The following is an 18440-nucleotide window of genomic DNA, read 5'->3' on the forward strand; positions in this document are numbered from 1 at the left end:
TTTTTTTTTTTTTTTTTTGTACATCTAGTTTAATTTAGAATATAGATCTCTTAAATATCACTTAATATTTTTTAATTATTCAGGTATACTTAAAACAGATAAAACTATTGGAAGTCTATAATAGTAACTATTTACTTTATGTATGTTATAAAATTTTACTCTAGATTCATAGTTTTAATAATTATTAGGATCATAATTCTAATATTTATTTTATATTTGTTTTAGGTAAGTAAAAAGAAATCAAATAAAAATTGAATAAGATCTCAAAGACCAGGTAAAACTTTAATGAAAACTTTACTGCAAACTTTTTGGAAATTAAATTAAGGTAGTGTCATTCTAAAGGTGATAATGCTATTAATAATCAAACAATTAATTGGAAAATAATTAATAATTTTATTTTTATTTTTTTAAGACTTATTTTTCTCTTTATTTATCAATTATAAAGTAATTTTTATGTTCCTTATTTATATCTTATAAACGTAGCAACTTTAATTTTTTAAATAGGAACATACATAATCAACTAGACATTATTAGATTTAAAGTATTTGTATAAGATTTGTAATGAAAAATTGAGCTTTAAATTGAGTTGATTGTACTAAATACAAAAATTACATTATAAATCAATTTTTTTATTTTTTTTTGCTGTAGCTTATACGGAGTGTTTCTTTTATCACTAGTCTCTCAATATCTCTTTAAATTATAGTTGTTTTTAATTTTTATTGGTATTTATTAGTTACAAATGTGTCTTACTTTATCTGCTATAAAATTGTATTAATGAATATCTGTTATGTCTTATAGTAGTGTTACCTTAATTTTTTGAACCAGTATTTCAGAAGTTTTATTTTAATTAAGTTGATATTATATATATAATAAAAAAATCTCATAAAAAGTATGAGAATTATTATTATTATTAATTTAAAAAAAATCTATTAGTAAGATTTTTTTTTTAATTGAATCCCTATACATTTATCTAACTTCAATATTGATAAATGATTTAATTAATAAATGTGTGTTCAATAACAACTTTTGAACCAATATTTATAGAGATACTAACATTTAAAAACGAATGGTAAAGAATGCATCATCCTAAAACTTAAACGTCATAAGTAAACCATTGAGTTTTTAAGAAATTTGTTATTTATAAAAAGAATTTTATCATTTTATGAACACAATAATACTATTTTTTTGAAATAATATTGTGGAGTATTTCAGTTGATATATTTTAATGAACTTTTCTGAAAACCTTCAGTTTGTTATGTATTATATATGAATACTTTATTTTAATTAACCAGTTTAATATCCTGAAATTGTATTAAAAGTAATTTAGAAAAAAACACAATATGTAAGTAGATGATTGTTATACTATTATATTGGATAAAAGCAACCCATAAGTGTATCACTTTTGCCTATATTTAACGCCGTTCAATGTGAACGTTTCATTATTTGACGGAAATAAAGAACATGATCTGACTGACACGTGGCAGTAATAGAAAACACTTCAAATATTTAAATTTAAACAAAATATTTTATTATTTTGGCGATATTAATTTTTTTTACAATATATCTAAATAAAATAATTTTTTTCCTTTTTTTAAAATCCGGTAAAATAAGTATTATTTTACAATATACGACGAATTAAGTATGGATACACTCGGAATAGTTTTCATTTAAATGTTATTCTGTATTGTCCATTATAGTTGATTATAATTGGTGGAAAAGACAATTAAATGATTCAAGTTCATTGATTATTTTGCTTTATTAGTATTCGAATTGAACTAACCATTCTTTTCATATTTATTATTAAATATATTCGAACACAATGTTAAATTAAGAGAATTTAATATGATTTCAACGTTCAAATGTTATTATGAAAATATATATTTTTTACTTTCTTATAAACATTTGTAGTATTCCTAATTTTTCATCTAAGTAATTGAAATTAATTTCATGGCTGAAATATATTTTTCATTTTTTATAAATTAATTTTTCTCAGACGTTTCTCAAATTTTATAATAAAATATTTCTTAGTCATAAAAATATACGTGTTTATTACAATGTTTTTAATTTAATAGCGAGTTAATTCCTTCCTTATCCATTTTTATCATATAAATTTTAATAACTTTTATAGTAAAATAATTAAACAAAAATTGATGTTTTTTATTTCCATTTAGTTTTACTCAACGCCAAAATGAATCTCAATTGAATAATATAATATTATTCTAAATTACTTTTTTGTTAAATGTATTTTTTTTAAGGTATATTTAATTGATGTTTACAGTTGTAATAATAACTACGAAAAAATTACTTTGTAACGTATTGTTTAATGTAATTCACTTATTATTAAAAATTTATTCCACTATAATACATAAATAAAGTAAACCGTAGATGTCAAATACATTTAAGAAAAAAATAAACTTGAAATATTTTTCAAAAAAAGTACATAAGTTTTAAGCATTTTATATGAATAAATAATAAAATATCAATACATTTTTTTAGTGTAGGGGTTACTACAGCTTTTATAACAAAACTATTGATTAAAACTCGAGTCTAAATACAAAATAATTTATGCACACAGTATTAGGTAGGTGTATAAACTTAAAATTGTTCTCAGTATAAATTAACGTTTTTTCACAAAGGAAAAATTATGTAACTGGTCTATATTTTTTAAGGATATTTAGTCTCATATAACATTAATCAAAACTATACAAGTTATTTGAACAAGAAGTGACCATATCGTGATGTTTAATAACCTTCTCAGTTTAATTTTGCTAGCTTAAGCCAGCAAAACAAAATGACATCCACAACAAAAACCTAAATTTGTAAAAGTTCAAAATTCAATATCCTCCTTTCCAAAGAAGCCTGTGAATATAAGTAGTGATATCTACATTGTGGTCAAGTTTGGCTAAATTTTACCCTCACGAGCATCATTGCAAAATTATGGCTCAGTACTCATCAATTACATGAAAAAATAATACTATTATAAACCAAATGATTTATATTCTGTCTAAATTAAAAAAAAAAAAATGAATATACAAATCCAACAAAATTAAATTATTCACAATAATGCATATTCGGATAATTATAAACATTTTTACTATATGAGCTGAATAAATATAATAATGCAAATTCACTGAACTTCTCTGTAGAATCTTTAAAATTTTTGCTGGAAACTTCACTTATCATTATAGAAAATAGTCACGTGTTTATAAATGCATAATTTTTTATTTAACTTAGTTTTTGCTTCTAAAATCAATCAATGTTTTAGTTTATTCATTTAATTGAATCATACATTGTCTTACTTTGTCTTTTAATTAATAAAATTGACAGTATTAACTAATATTAGTGACAGATAGTTAATAATGAAGACTAATAACATTTTCAATCACTTTGTTATATTTGGTCTTTCGAAGTTTTATTTTTCGTTTAGCACTTAGTTATAAAACAAATAAATATTGCTAAAATTTTTATTTTAAGAAGATTTTGGACCTTATTTATTAATTAATTTTTTAAGAAGATAATTTTGCTTTTGTTGTGTTATTGTAAAATTGCACTGATTTTGAACAATTGTAGACAATTGAATAATTAGTGTTTAACAATACTATAATTCTATAAAATTTATCTCATTAAAAATCAATTCAACACTTTTTTAAATTTACGATTATTCAATATATGCTTACGATTAATGTACCTAAAATTATTTACAATTTTATTAATATAATTTTAATCGATTATTCATATGCTGTCAATTGTGTTTACTCAGGATGCAGCACTTAAACACATTACATTGACAGTGATATAGGTATGTAATTTATGGATTATATTGCCTCCAAGTAAATATGTTTTTGTTATCAAGTTGTAGTTACTTCATGATCGTTCTCTTATTGGTGCTTTTGAATAATAATAATGCTTTGCCGTAAGTTGACTCCGCGTCATTTGTGTTTTAACTCTTGTTTACTAGACTATACCAGTATCTTTGATGCAAAAGCATTTAGCCATTGTAATACCCTAAAATCTATTTGCAATGAGTGTTTTCTACATGGCACATCGCATGCGCGTATTTTAGGGATACTTATGTAAGTTTGATGGATCGAGCTGATTCTGCACTTTCTTGTTATGTTCATGAATTAAATATCATTATAGGTGTACTTAAATATTTAAGAAAGCGCTAACATAAGTGAATGGCTCAGAACCATTCAAAACCGATCAATATCGACTATCGCTTCATCAAATATTCCACAAATTCATTTATTAACTTCAAATAAAAATATATTTGTATTCTTTAAATCCATCAAAATATTTTTGGATATTTATTGAATGTTTAATGAACAAAAGATTTTTTTTTAAATAGTTTGAATTAAACTAAATTGTAAAAAATAAATATTGTTCATAAAAATGTCGTTAAAATGAATATTGTTAGCGATTTGACATTGCCGATTAGTCTTGTTAGTTTTGTTTTCAAAATGATTTAAACACCTTATAATTTTCCATTTATAACAAAATTACTTTTCATATTTAATAAGACATATATTTCATAGAAATATTTTCTATCTATATAATGACAGTAAACAAATAACATCTCTTTATAAAAAAACATAATAATAATAATGTTACGTGTTGAGAAATTGTAATGGAATAACAGAAGTAAACGTTTTAACTCAAGATGACAATATAATTTATTTAAAGTTTTATTGTATTAATTTAACAATTTTTACCGTATGATGTATTTCAAACATATTATACTACTACACAAAAAAATCTACTCTAAAAATAATTAACGGAAGGTTTTTTATATGTTCTTATAAATTTACTTCCATTTCTAAATAACAGATCTTGTAACAATTATACTATTATTATTACATTATTATTTACGACCAAAAATGTATTCATATTATTTATATTTAATAAAATATAAATCAACCTTGATTATCTATCTGGAATCTTATCCAGTATTAAAAAAAAATATCGTCATTAATTTCTTGTTACTAGTGTATATAATTATATACATGTTAAAAAAAAGGAATTTTATGTAAAAGAAAAGACTTGAATCATACCTTAATTCAGTAAACTGTACACGGCCTATTTTCTTCTTTGTCTTAAATAATATTATTTTTATATTAAGGTAATTGTTTATATTTCCTTTCGTTATATTTCAAAAAAGGATATACCAAAAAATTGTTTGTTAGATGTTTTACATTTTTCATTCGGATAAAAATATTCTTCTTTCGTATATCTGTTATTTAAGAAATTAATATTCCGAATCGTTGTATTCCCAATGAAAAGTCTTAGACAAAATATTTCATTTTTTACTTAAACAATCTAATCTAAAAATGATGAAAATCATACTATACCTACTTAAAAAATTTATTTCTACCTATTAAATGGCGTTTGCACGAGATACATTCTAAATAGTTGTATGATACAGGCTATCCATCGTTGACACAGTTGCATTGATTTTATAAATTTACTTTATAGTTTTTAATTTATATCATTTCAATGCATAATTTATTTTGTTAATAAAATATGAATATCGACAAGAGTTTATTCAAGTAGTCTTGTTTTAAATTAATAGTTTTTATATAGTACTCTACAATGTGTTTAAAGTTAATCAATATCTTTTTATTTTATTTTGAAATATAATGTGACCAATAAATATTATTATTATACTTGTATTATATTAGAAATACTTGGTAGTGTATACAGCTAAGATAAAAATAAATTAAAAATTTTGGAAAAATGTTTAGTTGTCAGTTTTCAACGTATTCTAATAATTCTTTTCAGTGTCGGACAAAAGTCGGACTAAGAATCCAACAGTCTATGATTAATCAGTGCTTTTCAATGGCATATTTAAACATTTTCTATAAAATGAGTTACATATAACTTTCTCCGATTACTATTTTATGGCGATGAACAGCTTCCAGACCCTGATAAATGTGTCATTTTTTTTCTTTGATATTGTATTGAATAATATAATAGTTGATGTACTTATTGAAAGAGAAAAATTCTATTAATTTTTCACTGTGAATTTCAAAGTATATATATACAATACTATGTAATGTATACAATATATTGTAATATAATATAGTAATATTATTCTTAATTGTATGTATATATATATATATATACATATACAAAGTAAGAACCGTTTAAAAAAATATGTTTATGATATTTTTTTAAGTTTATTAACGTAATCAAAATAGCGATAACTGTAACCAACTAAAATAAATCTCTTTTTGATCTAGGCTTACTTTAAGTTATTGAGAAATCCCATCGTGGCATCGAGAGCTTTTGAAACTTGTTAAATTATCTAAATTCTCGTTTTCAAAATATTTGTCGACTTATTGAATTAGTAACTTTGAGTACTATAAAATATGAATTATTATAAATATACTTTTTTTGATTCAATTATTTTACATTGTTATTCGCAATAATTACTTAATGCAATTGATGCTTTCTTTTTAACTTAATTATAAATTAGTGATGAAACAAAAAAAAAAAAAACGGATTTAATTAAAAATCTAACAATTGTAAAAATTCTCTAAAAGTATATTAATAATAAAAAAAATTTTGCTGCCAAAGATTTTTCATTCAATAATTGATTTGTATTTGTTAAGAGGGTTTTAAAATATTTATTATGTGTCAAATAAAGCATTTCTTAATTCTATGGTAATGTTGAACTTTATTTCAATTATAACATAAATAAAATTGAATATTAATAAATATTATTCTATTATTATTGGTATTCCCTCAATAAAAAAAAATTATTTATTCGTTTATTTAGAAGGTTTCAGTAAATTAATATGAAAATAAAGTTTTACTTCAAAATGTTGTATTGCTACTTAGAAATATAACATCGGTTTATTATCACAAGATGATAAAACTATTCTTGTTAGTAATATAACAATCTTTTTGATTTTGAAAAATGATTAATTTTAATCGGCGTTGTTTTTTTTAATATCAATTTAAATTTTTGTATGAAACTATGGTAAACTTAAATAGTGCAATAAGAAACTCAATAGATTCTTTATATCATAGCACAATGGTGTGCAATGTTATCTCAACCGCGCCGTATTTATATCCTTATGTTTTGCTTGTATATACGATTTGTATTAAAACTTCAACAGTTTGATTGAATCCACAGTAAAAAAATATTTTGAACTCTAAATTTGAAAAGAAAATTAATTATAACGAACATTTTTAATAAATAATAATTAATAGATAATATACACCTATATATTTTTTTAATCGTGATTATGCACAATTATTTGTAAACAAAATGTTTGGGATTAAGCTGCGGATTCGTCCAAATTAGCTGCTTAACGATTGCCCTTTAATTATGATAATTAAAGAGTAAAAATAATGAAGAGAAAGAATAGACGGTGGTCGTTGGAGGCAGCAGCCTTAGATACCGTATAAATAAAGAGTAGAGATGTTCCGCAACAGTTGGCCGATTCAGATTGACGTGCGCACGCGCCACTAAAAAACGCGCAGATTTAAACTCGACGCATTACAATACACACACTACCAGATAGCCAGCCAGCAACTATAACCAATGCACACTCTATAGATATACACTGCTTTGTTGTTCTTTTTTTTATTTTTATTTTGAATCACCGTCGCCTCGGCTGTCGGTGAGTAACAACAGGTAACAATTCGTCAACTGCCGCCACCGGTGTCCGCGCGCTCCTAAGCTGTTGCCGCCGCGCATTCGTACCGCAGCGGTCGCAGTGCCCGTACAGTCATCGCAGTCGTAATCAAGTTGCACTTTCGTGCGTCTCACCGGTCCGTCCTGAACTCATCTCAACAACCACACAAGTATTTTGTAAAGAACTATTTTATTTTCTATTTAATCGCTGACGAGTAATAAAAATGTTAGACGCGCATTAGTGCGAAGCGTATTTTTATTATTTTCAACGATTCTAATTTTACATAAAAACCGAGTCCAATAATTTTAACTATAAGATTTTGTCGATTCTACTCGAGATAACTAACATCCAAAGCTTTTAGGTTCGCATTGGTCGTTACTAGTGTAATTAATATGGAAATATATTTAGGTCAAACGAAAACGACAAGCTTGGCTCGTGTGTCGCATTGAGATTGGTCAAATACGTGTCGTCGTTTATTTTGGTTGAGAACAATGTGAAAAAATAACCGTTATCATATCGTTCATGCCGATGGATTCATTTTGATATACTTAATTAAAATCCAATTGAAATACGATAGGTAAAAAACTTTTTAATACTTGAACTATGAGATCCATAGATATTTAGTTTGAAAATTTCAGTGTACTAACTAAAGTATTCCGTAATTTTGTACAAGAAAAATCTCTGTAAAATTATTATGTCTAACTGTTGTTTAAAACAAATTAAAAAGTTTGTAATTATTTTACTTGCACGACTTTCATTTCAATAACCGCAATTAGCTGATGGCCAGGACTTTTTTAGTTGTTATTTGTGCTGGTCGATAATCATTAATCACTGCTATTTCAGAGTACAGCTCTACACTGCCGTTGCTAGTCGATTTTCTATTTAAAACTAATTGCTTTTAGATAGTTCTTAGAGAGCCGTTCATCTGGCAAGTTTATAATCTGTTGTAAGCCTTTTAAGTTCCGAGTAAGTCGTTGTTATTGAATGAATAATTGGTTAGTGCTTGTTACTGCCATATTGTTGAGTGTGTTATCAAAAATCATTAAGCCAGAAAAATAATGTATCAACGTTAAAATAATGGAGACACGTTGTTTAATTATATGAAACGTTTTTTTTTTATTAAAAATAATTCTACGCTTCTTATTTTCGATTATGTACATATTTTTAACACTACTAGGACATAATTTTACATTCATTTAAAATTTCGGTTGGAATTTACTTTTAAGAGCATTTTAGTTATAATTAAAGGAATGGATAATTATTAATCTTTATAACATATTATGCTTTTCACTAGGGTATTTCCAAAGTACTTTGGGGATGTAACTCTACTAAACTATTACCCTAAAATTTATGTTTTAACCGTAATGCGGTACACTTAAATGTTTAGTATACAAACTATGTATGAAAATACATAGACTCATATCGTCTGCCTAACAATATGGTTTTGTGGAATTTAAATTCAGTGTTTGTTTTTGTTCTGCCTCAAATTTGGCCTCTCATAGGTTTAATAAAACGTGTAAATGAAAACGTGTATTCGTGCAAATAGCATTAAGTAGTGCGTTCTACGGTTGGGTATTTACAGTATTTATATGGAGTGCTTTTTGACTGTCTTTAAAAACGGTTTCTCGCGAGTGACTAAAGGTGCGTTATATTTCTACATATACCTGTACAGATCACTATTCTTGATAACTGCTAACATTTCGACCTTACTTTATGGTATTCATTGTGAAATTCGGGAATCATTGTTTTTGTTTCACTTTAAATAAAAGTACATTGAACATTTTATCGTTTTTTAATGAAAAAAGTGCATGGTCATGGCTTGTGAAGTTTAATATCTTTTAAAGTGGAAATTATTATTTAATTAGAGATGATATACTAATTTGTTAAAACGGTTTTCTTTAGAATTACGTACATCTAATTGAACGTATAACATCTTTAATATTCAAGGAGATACAATCTTTCTTACTCGTTTTAATTAAATTATCACTTTCAATGTAAAAATACAGTATTCATTTGGAAAAAGAAAAAATAATTGTGTTCAAATTTGTTGCGCAACTAGTACATTATCCTATTACGAGAATTGACTAATTACTAATCAGTTTATGTTTATTTATTTCTCTTTCATGTCAACAAAGTTGTAGTAATAATGTTACTACTATGGCGTATGTTGTTGTTTTTGGATGTTAGTCTATCCATTGATAGATTTAGCACAGGTATATATGTTTCTATTATTAAAACGAAAATAAAAGAAGAGAGTACAAAACATGTTCTAGAGGAAATTGTTCCCTATTACAGTTGTTGTTAAAATTTTATGTAGTTTTTTTTAGTTGACCGTTTTTGTGATTATTGTAATTATTTATAAGGCTCGAAAACTTACGTTACTTTTAGTTTTACCGCCATAATTTCCCTTTTCATTACATTAACAAAAACAGTAAACCCAAAAGATGATCACGTCGTACGTGTTCTTCTGCTGCCTTTATCATTAAACTTTGTGTTTTAATTTAGAGCTTGCGGAGTAGTTTTAGGTTTTTTATTATTAATTAAAAACTTCAGAGATCCTGCCATCAAGATAAAAAGAACAACTGTTATATATTTAGTCGGTTGCTTTAATCAGTTTATGAACCACAATTTTCCAGGAATTTAAAATCGCTGTAATAATATAATACATGTACATTTTAAGACAGTCTGATAATAAGAAGACTCAGAAAATATGAGAGAACTGTTTTGTTAATTATAGTATGTTTGACTTACATAGTATCATGGAGATCGATCTCTGGTAATTCTTCCTTTATTACGTATGTCGTTTTAGACAAAAATATTGTATTTAAATAATGTAGCGAGATTTTGATAGACATAGCAAAAGTTTATAATTATTAGTATGCCCTATTAAATTCTTCTGTATTTAAATATCAACAATTACTATTTCATCTTGTAAACTAGTTGCTCTAGATAGTTTGTTATTTAATAAGTAAAATAATTATTGTAGAATTTCACTGTTGAAAAACTTTATGAATTACTTAATTAGGTAGCTGACTTGAAATTGATAAGGTAGAGCATTTAATGATAGTCATGAGAATCACTTAGACAAATGAAGTTAACAGAGGCTACCGCAATCAATTTGTCATGCCTAAAACACATTTCACTACCAGATGAATTATCGGGTGACAGTTTATCAAAGTGTTTTACTATATTCTATGCTTTTCCTTACATTCTATTCACGAATCTATTCATTTTTGCTGACAGGTTGAATTTCCATTTTGTGTTTTCAAAAGTCGTTTACTCACAATGTTTTAATAATTATTATTTTACAATACTATGATATATTATGTAAATTATTCAATTAATATGACCGTTAATTACAAATATCCTCAATCACAATATTCGACTTTTTATTTCCTTAAAAGAGTAGTTAACATTTTTTTTCATTGAATAAATATAAATAACTTACGCTCTTTTAAATGTTGTAATTGATATTTTTTGTCAGTATTTCTTTGTAATTATACAATTTTCTCTTTGCTACTATTCGCTTTACTATTAATTTAATGTGCTTTTATTATCGGTGCAATTCTTTTTAAATCACGTATTTTTTAAATTTATTCATCTATTAAAATGCATTTTGGAATAAAAAACATTTTTACAAGTAAAAATATTATTTTTCCATTTTTTTTTTTTGCAATGCATATGTTTACATTGCGAGTAGCTGTAAATTGCTTACCACGTATAAAGCTTCACAAAGTAAACGATATTTCATTACTTATGACAGAATATCGCACTAGATTCTCAGTATCATCAATGTGTAATGCTACAAAGGTTGTCGTATGTAAAAACTCCGCTCCCCGTCGCACCGTATGCATGTAACCTGTTATGATTTCAATAGATTTTTTAAGCGAATTTGCCCGTTTTTTGTTTGCGCGTGTTAAACGTAATCACTTTACAGACGTAAATAGTTTTTCACCGTGTGTCTAAACAAATAAAAAGGTTATGTTTGTTGATAGAATTTGGGTACACTGCATTTGTTGGCTAAACCGCGTCATTTAATCGCAGTACACACATTATGCAAGTAAGGAACACAACTATTATCTACGATCATTAAATTTATAAGATATTATGTAAGTGCTACAAAAATACTACACAAGCGATATTATTGGACTCTAAATAGATGAAGACTTGAATAAGAAAACATTGAAATATAGGTCAGTTATTCACATCAACTGTATTCGAATTGGCTATTGCTGATCGATTAGTAATTTGTAATTAAAACTTAATCAGTTCGTATTTGGTTGCCACGCATTACAATTGACTTTATTAAGGTCAAAAGTTCGACCTACTCCACAAGAGATATATTCTTCATTCGTTCGTCAAACAAGATAGAATGAACTCGAGAAATGACCATTTTTCTGGACTGAAATCACTTTTGTATAGAGAGATAAAATTCGCATGGAACAAAAGAAACTGTGGATGAGATGCATTCACAGAATATTCGAATAATGGCTGAAAACTGAAAAATTTGAGGTTCTTTATCTGTATTCATTATTCTACGATACTTGAACTTAAATAGAATGTCTTTTTAATACTGAATATACAATGTACTTTGATGACATAACATACATTTTTAATTTTTAACGAATTATAATAATTTGGCAAAATTGTGTAACGCGACAAAACTAAACCAGTGAGTTATTAAATTTGAAAATACAATTTCCAATAAAAACGATTTTCGCTAAACGCTGAATATTTTGTAGGTTTTTCCATAAATCATAAAAAATATTGCCAAAGACGTAAATTTCAATAGTAAATCAATCTGTGTTAATCACGTGCTCGTTGAACAGTCGTTAAAATCGATGCCATATGTTTGAAAAACGTTGCTAAATCACAAGAGTTATTACACAATGAAAATGATGAATAATAAAACTATTTTACTTCGATAAAAAAAATAACAGTAATAATATTGCAAGAAAGGACAACGTTTTCTTATCGTAGTTGTTAAATATTTATGAAAATGTTTTACGAATAAAACTTGGTAAATTACTCTTAAGAAAATGTTTCTTGAAGAATTGTTCTCTTTCAAATTGAATTAATCACACAGTATATTCGATTTATATAAATATTATAGTTGGGACTTAAAAACTAAATATTTATCGATGAGAAGTATGCTGCACAGTTTTTTGGTCAAATACATTCGGATTATGTCAAAGTTTTATCGAGCAATAACATTTTTCATCCACAATTTCAAGTCGTATAATTTGTAGTTTTCGTTTTTATGTCAAATTAATGAGCATTCTGGTCTCGAGTTTTGTTTCGTTGTGATTTTGAAACCCGATCTATACATCATTAATGTGTTCTATGTGCTTTCAAATAATTTTGGCAATAATCTACTGAGTTGTTGTCTTACAGTTGTTCAGCTATCTAAATTGGGATATCATTAGGGCTCATATTTTGTCATATATAAAAGAAGTATAATACACCCGAGGATTGGAAACTGTTTAAAAAAATAAAAATCATAAATAGTGTAGCTTCGGACGGCGGTGAAAGTATATAGGACGCGATTCCACACTTTACGAGCTTTGAACGATAAAAATGATAACGACTATCGAGAGATAGTCAATAGTGTGCAATTGCACTTAAAATATTTCGTTAAAATAAAAAAAAAAAAACCCTATGACATAAATTGACAAGGCGAATTCGTGCTTTTAACGCGCGATTTTTAACTTTACAATTCCATGTAACTCTTGCTGAAATTTCACGCATATTGTAACATTAAAAAAATTATACGAAAAAAACAATATGTATTCCGAATTGTTATTATTTTTTTTTATAAAAATAAAAGAAACCAAGTTTGTAAGAAGTACTTTGAAGTATGTTATTGACTTTTTTATTTTTACAACGTTTATGACGATGTTGTTAAAATGTTCAAATTTTTTAAACACTCGTTTCTATGAAATATTTTTTTCACTTCGATGCAATATTAAAATAATAACCCATTTAAAAATTCTTCGAACTGTTACACAAAATTATTCGCATATTAGTTGCCTTTAACGTTCGCATCATTTTCGTTACGCTGAATTAATCCGTCTGTTTTCATGACGTTATCACAAGTTTAAGGTGCACAAATTATTTACGTTTACATTGTATGAAGACCGCGTTAAAATTCAATTATCACCGAGTTCCTGTTAATCTCTTTTCGTTTCACTTTGACAGGGCTCGTACAAATCCTAAAGGGTAATCTCTTACGAGATTTGAACTTTAGTAAACAATGCGCCAATTTTATACTCTTAATCTCGCACTCTTCACACTTGCCAGTGAACTGTTGATTTCTACTAAAATTAACAACAATGGACAACTAAAATATTAATCTCAACGGAAAAAAAATCTGTAAAACTATTGAAATCCACCATTTTACTACTGTTTAGTGCTCAGTTCTGTTATATGAATTTATTTAAAAATATACATGAATTCTAAAAGTGTACCTTGAGTTGCCGATGGTTTGTTGCTATTCTTTTGAAAAATTCACTTTGGTGTACATATGTAAAAAGACTGTAAAAATAACTGCGCTTATCCTAGGTCATTACGATTAGACCTATCTGTGCATAAGAAACGCAATGTTAAAAAATACCACGTAACTTAATAAAAGGGAAAATAGTATTTTTTTTTTTTTTATATGTCGTTGGGAAACACAACACACGTGAATGTTGAAACAACAACAAACCCGAAACACCTTTTTTGCGTGAAACTCGATAAGTATTTGTATAGACTGGTGGAGTAATTTCTTTTGGTAATATTGGGATAACCTTTACTCAAGCATCATTGGATTATATCTGCCAATTTCCTACTCTATGACGTAATAATGAGAATAAATACCTCGGGCAAATATTTACTCTGTTTTTCGAATAACAACAACTTCTATTGCCGTATGCCATATTTGTAAAAAATTGAAAATTACATACAATCGTTGGAACTGATTTTATTGAAAACAATTTAAATTTAAAAGTACGTTTGCATTATTTCCACTATCTTTAAAATATTTATTAAAAACTGTTATAATCCCACTCTTTTTTTTTTTACTAAAAATTTTGTCATACAGGGTGTTCCACAAAGTTTTTACATATCTAATGACATTTTTACTAAATATTTTGCGTTATTTTTTACAATAATTTATGCATTCATGAGCTACGTTAAAATCATATTTTTTCTTAATTGTTTGTAAAAGTAAAATCTTGTTTTGAGTACACATTATGAATATGTACCAGTACGAGCTATCCTCAACCACATTACATACTCATTTTATATATTAAAATACTTTTAACTCGATAAGTACTCGTTGTAAAATTGTTATTGACCCATTAATTTTTATAAGAAAATCTCTAAAAAACGACTATTTCGAGATTTCGAAAAAAATTAAGCAGTATATATTTATACTATTTATAATTTATATTTATTTTTATTATTAAAAACAAATAATAGAAATTACGATTTTTACTTGGTCTAAGAAAGCATAAAATTATTTTAAAAAAAACAAAAGCAACGCAAAATATGTAGTATATCAAAAGTTTCAGAAAACATCGTGGACTACCCTGTATTTTTAAAAATGAATTTTACACGGATTATCTAGCTAGGAGCTTTGTTGACTTTGATGTCAGTTTAGTTAATACATGACCGCAATAACGATCGCTGTTCGATTTTTCAATGCAAGACTAATTCATTTTTATGATGAATCAAGGCGTTCTACAATTTTCAATTTAATTTGCCAAGTGTATGCAATTGTTCACTAGTCTATTGTACAGCTAACAGATATTTTTTTATGATTGGACTCGGCACATTATTTTGTACATAATTAATATTTCGAGCAAATTTAAATTCGGTGTAATGTATTATTTTCAATGTAGAGCTGATAACTATGCAATACTGAATTTATGGAACTGCCGTCATCTTAAGGTGCCCACTGTGGTACTTCCGACATAAAGGCGAACATGTGGTCACGTCATGTTCGCTGCGTTAACCGTATTTCGGGTGCGTTTACGCGAATGGATTGATGAGGTTTTGTCCGCCGGTGGTGATCAAAGTCTCATCGACGCAATACCGCAGGTTGAAACCCATCAAATTAACATGGACGATCCGCCATCGATTCCGCAATCACCACATTCCCTGGCGTCCGGCAACTTAACAGAGGCTAGTAGCCAATCATTACCGACCTCTTCAATGGCTTGTGCGCCAGACGAAGAGACGTGGGGCGCAGCCACAGTTTTGTCATCGATGCCTGAAGATATGCCGTTGCCACCGTTGGCATATACAAGACGACGGTCCAGTAGCAAAACACATACGAGACTCTACAGGATACGATTACCACCTAAACCCAGACGAGCTAAGAGGTAATAATTAGATTTTTACTATTTCTTCTGAAATAATTTTTAAGAGAACTTGCACACACTTTATAAAAATAAAATGTAAGCGTTGATTATGGGTAACGCAAAAAAGTGATTTTTTAAACAAACCGACAGACTTTTGGCTTTGTACAAATTTGCATATAATCTTTGATTTTTGTTGCCGTTGAGCATAAACAAGTAAATTTAATTCATTTTGTAGCCAATTATAGCGAACAACGAGATACGTGGACTCACAGGCCATCTGTTTTAACAAAAATAGTATACCAACAAAAAATGATGCATAATTTTTACTGCGTACAACGACTACTACATACCAATATTATATGCAGATCATAAATATTCATGAATTTTTGTTTAGAGAAAAGTTTCCATGGGAGGTGCGCAATCCCAGAAAATTCGCCGTGAAAAGTATCCGTCAACGTTTTTTAATTTTAAATTCCTCGGTTCTCATTCCATCGTTTTTGCAATTTTTAAATAAATAACAAATAATAAACTTCATTAATTAATATCCGGTCATTGCGTGTCTATTGTTAGCAAAAAACACCCTATTGTTTAATAGTTGAATATAACTACCTTGCAGCTCATGGGTTAATTTGCAAATGTACTCTGCACGGCATAAATATTACGATTTATTAAACACATTTTTCATGTCCCACATAACGTATTTTAATGTGAACCACTAACAGCTGGTGCTCGTTAGCAAAAGTACATTGTTTCAGTTAATTCAGTTCTTGATTCATTAGTTCCTTATTTCTGCGTTTAAACTAAGCCAATAATAGTGACATTGATGTAGTTTAAACCTAAATTAGGAATCGATCAAAGGTGATATTTACATATTTCACATATGAAGTGCTTCTTTAAATTTTTATTTTTAAGGGGTATTTTTAATTACATATTTTTGGCCGTGTCAACATGTAGCTAAAAGAAACAGAAGAAAAATTCTCAATATTATTTTTATTCTTCGATTATCTATAACTAATATAGGGATTTAACGATGTATAACATAGAAAAAAAAATCCGTAATTATAATTTTCCATCAATTTTTGTTGAATTTAAATGATAAACTAGAACGATTACTCCGCTCCTACTGGACCAATTATTACACTTAACGATACGTCAAAAAACGTATTTATTTGAAGCTATCAGCCCTATAATTTTGAAAAATTTCTCTTAATCCTCGTAATAATGGTAAAAATTACAATTGTTATAAAACAGTCAATAATAATGTTTTTAGTTTTCACATTATATTAAAAAAACTTTGAAAACTGAACGAATTATTGAAAAGTATTTATTATTAATACTTCAAACATTTTTCACACATCATTTTTGTGAAAATCCCATTACTAACCAAGATATTATAGGCATTTAAAAATCACATCATAATTACTTCTTTTCAATTCCTCATCTTATCAGAATTCTGATTTGTACGTTGTGGTAAAATACAACGTCGTCGACACCACACCATTCTTCACCTTTCTTTAATAATTTAATTCTAGTATATCAAAAAATTATATTATAAAACGGGGTATCGATTAATCAACATTATATTTAGACTAATTTTCAATTAATAGTAAAAAAATAAGTTCATGATTAACTTTTGAAAGTTACTACTAAATTCTGCCCTTATAAATAATGTTTTCTTACAATAAACTTGATATTTTCTATAATTTATAAAAATAAATCAAATTTTAATCTGTAAATTATGATAAAATCATTATTTAACCAAAAAATAGGGTCTAGTGTTCTTAATAATTATTTCTCTTCGACTACAAATATTGTTGAAAACTCGTAATTTTTTTAATGCAGTAATCTTTTCAAAATCTACCAGAAGAATTGTTAATAACAAGGTTTATAGTATTGTTTTTTATTACTTTTGTTATTCAATGCCGTGACGGTATTATTAGTACTATCATTATGTCACGCTCGATTCATGAAAAACGGCCAATAGAACGTACTTATACTAATGCAGTAAGGTTTGATCATAAAATGAATGACAAACTGACTAATGATTAATAAACTAACTATAGTGTTCAGATATATTATTTATTTAATACTGGCAGAAGTTCTGTTTTGTATTGTAAACCAATGTGAAACAAAGCCTGTACATTTATAAAATGTTGAATTCATGAATTAGGACTTGCGTGTTTCTACAAAGGTTTCCATCATTATATTTCTATCGGGTAAACAAATTTACTCACTGAAAACTTGTTAATCGCAAAATATTTACTTCGTTCATATGTATACATTGTTGGTCATTCAATTATAAGTCGAACTTGGTAGTAGTAGAATTATAGTAAAATAATTAATTCGAATTAAATCAATCAAATTAACTAAAGCGTAGGAATAGAATGGATACAAGACCTTTATCCAACCAATTTATAAAATGCATTACAAAATATTCCTATTTTTGGTCGCG

General features: G+C 26.8%; 1 protein-coding gene across 10 annotated transcripts in view; it reads left to right on the forward strand.

Moving 5' to 3' along the window:
- LOC126901008 (cAMP-specific 3',5'-cyclic phosphodiesterase) overlaps positions 1–18440 on the forward strand; it is a 323154-nt gene that overhangs the window by 223588 nt on the left and 81126 nt on the right. The window contains exons 1-2 of one of the 10 annotated variants that reach the window (XM_050677098.1): positions 7691–7819; positions 15527–16009. The exons of 8 other annotated variants lie outside the window; for them this stretch is intronic. In XM_050677098.1, the coding sequence (XP_050533055.1) occupies positions 15624–16009 (386 nt within the window). In that variant the 5' untranslated portion in view covers positions 7691–7819; positions 15527–15623. Of the gene's footprint in view, positions 1–7690; positions 7820–15526; positions 16010–18440 lie in introns of those variants that run through there. One more of the 10 variants, XM_050677099.1, reaches the window with a different exon arrangement.

The sequence above is a fragment of the Daktulosphaira vitifoliae genome, unplaced genomic scaffold, assembly GCF_025091365.1.
Source record: "Daktulosphaira vitifoliae isolate Bord-2020 unplaced genomic scaffold, ASM2509136v1 Scaffold_3, whole genome shotgun sequence".
NCBI classification, from domain to species: Eukaryota; Metazoa; Arthropoda; class Insecta; order Hemiptera; family Phylloxeridae; genus Daktulosphaira; species Daktulosphaira vitifoliae.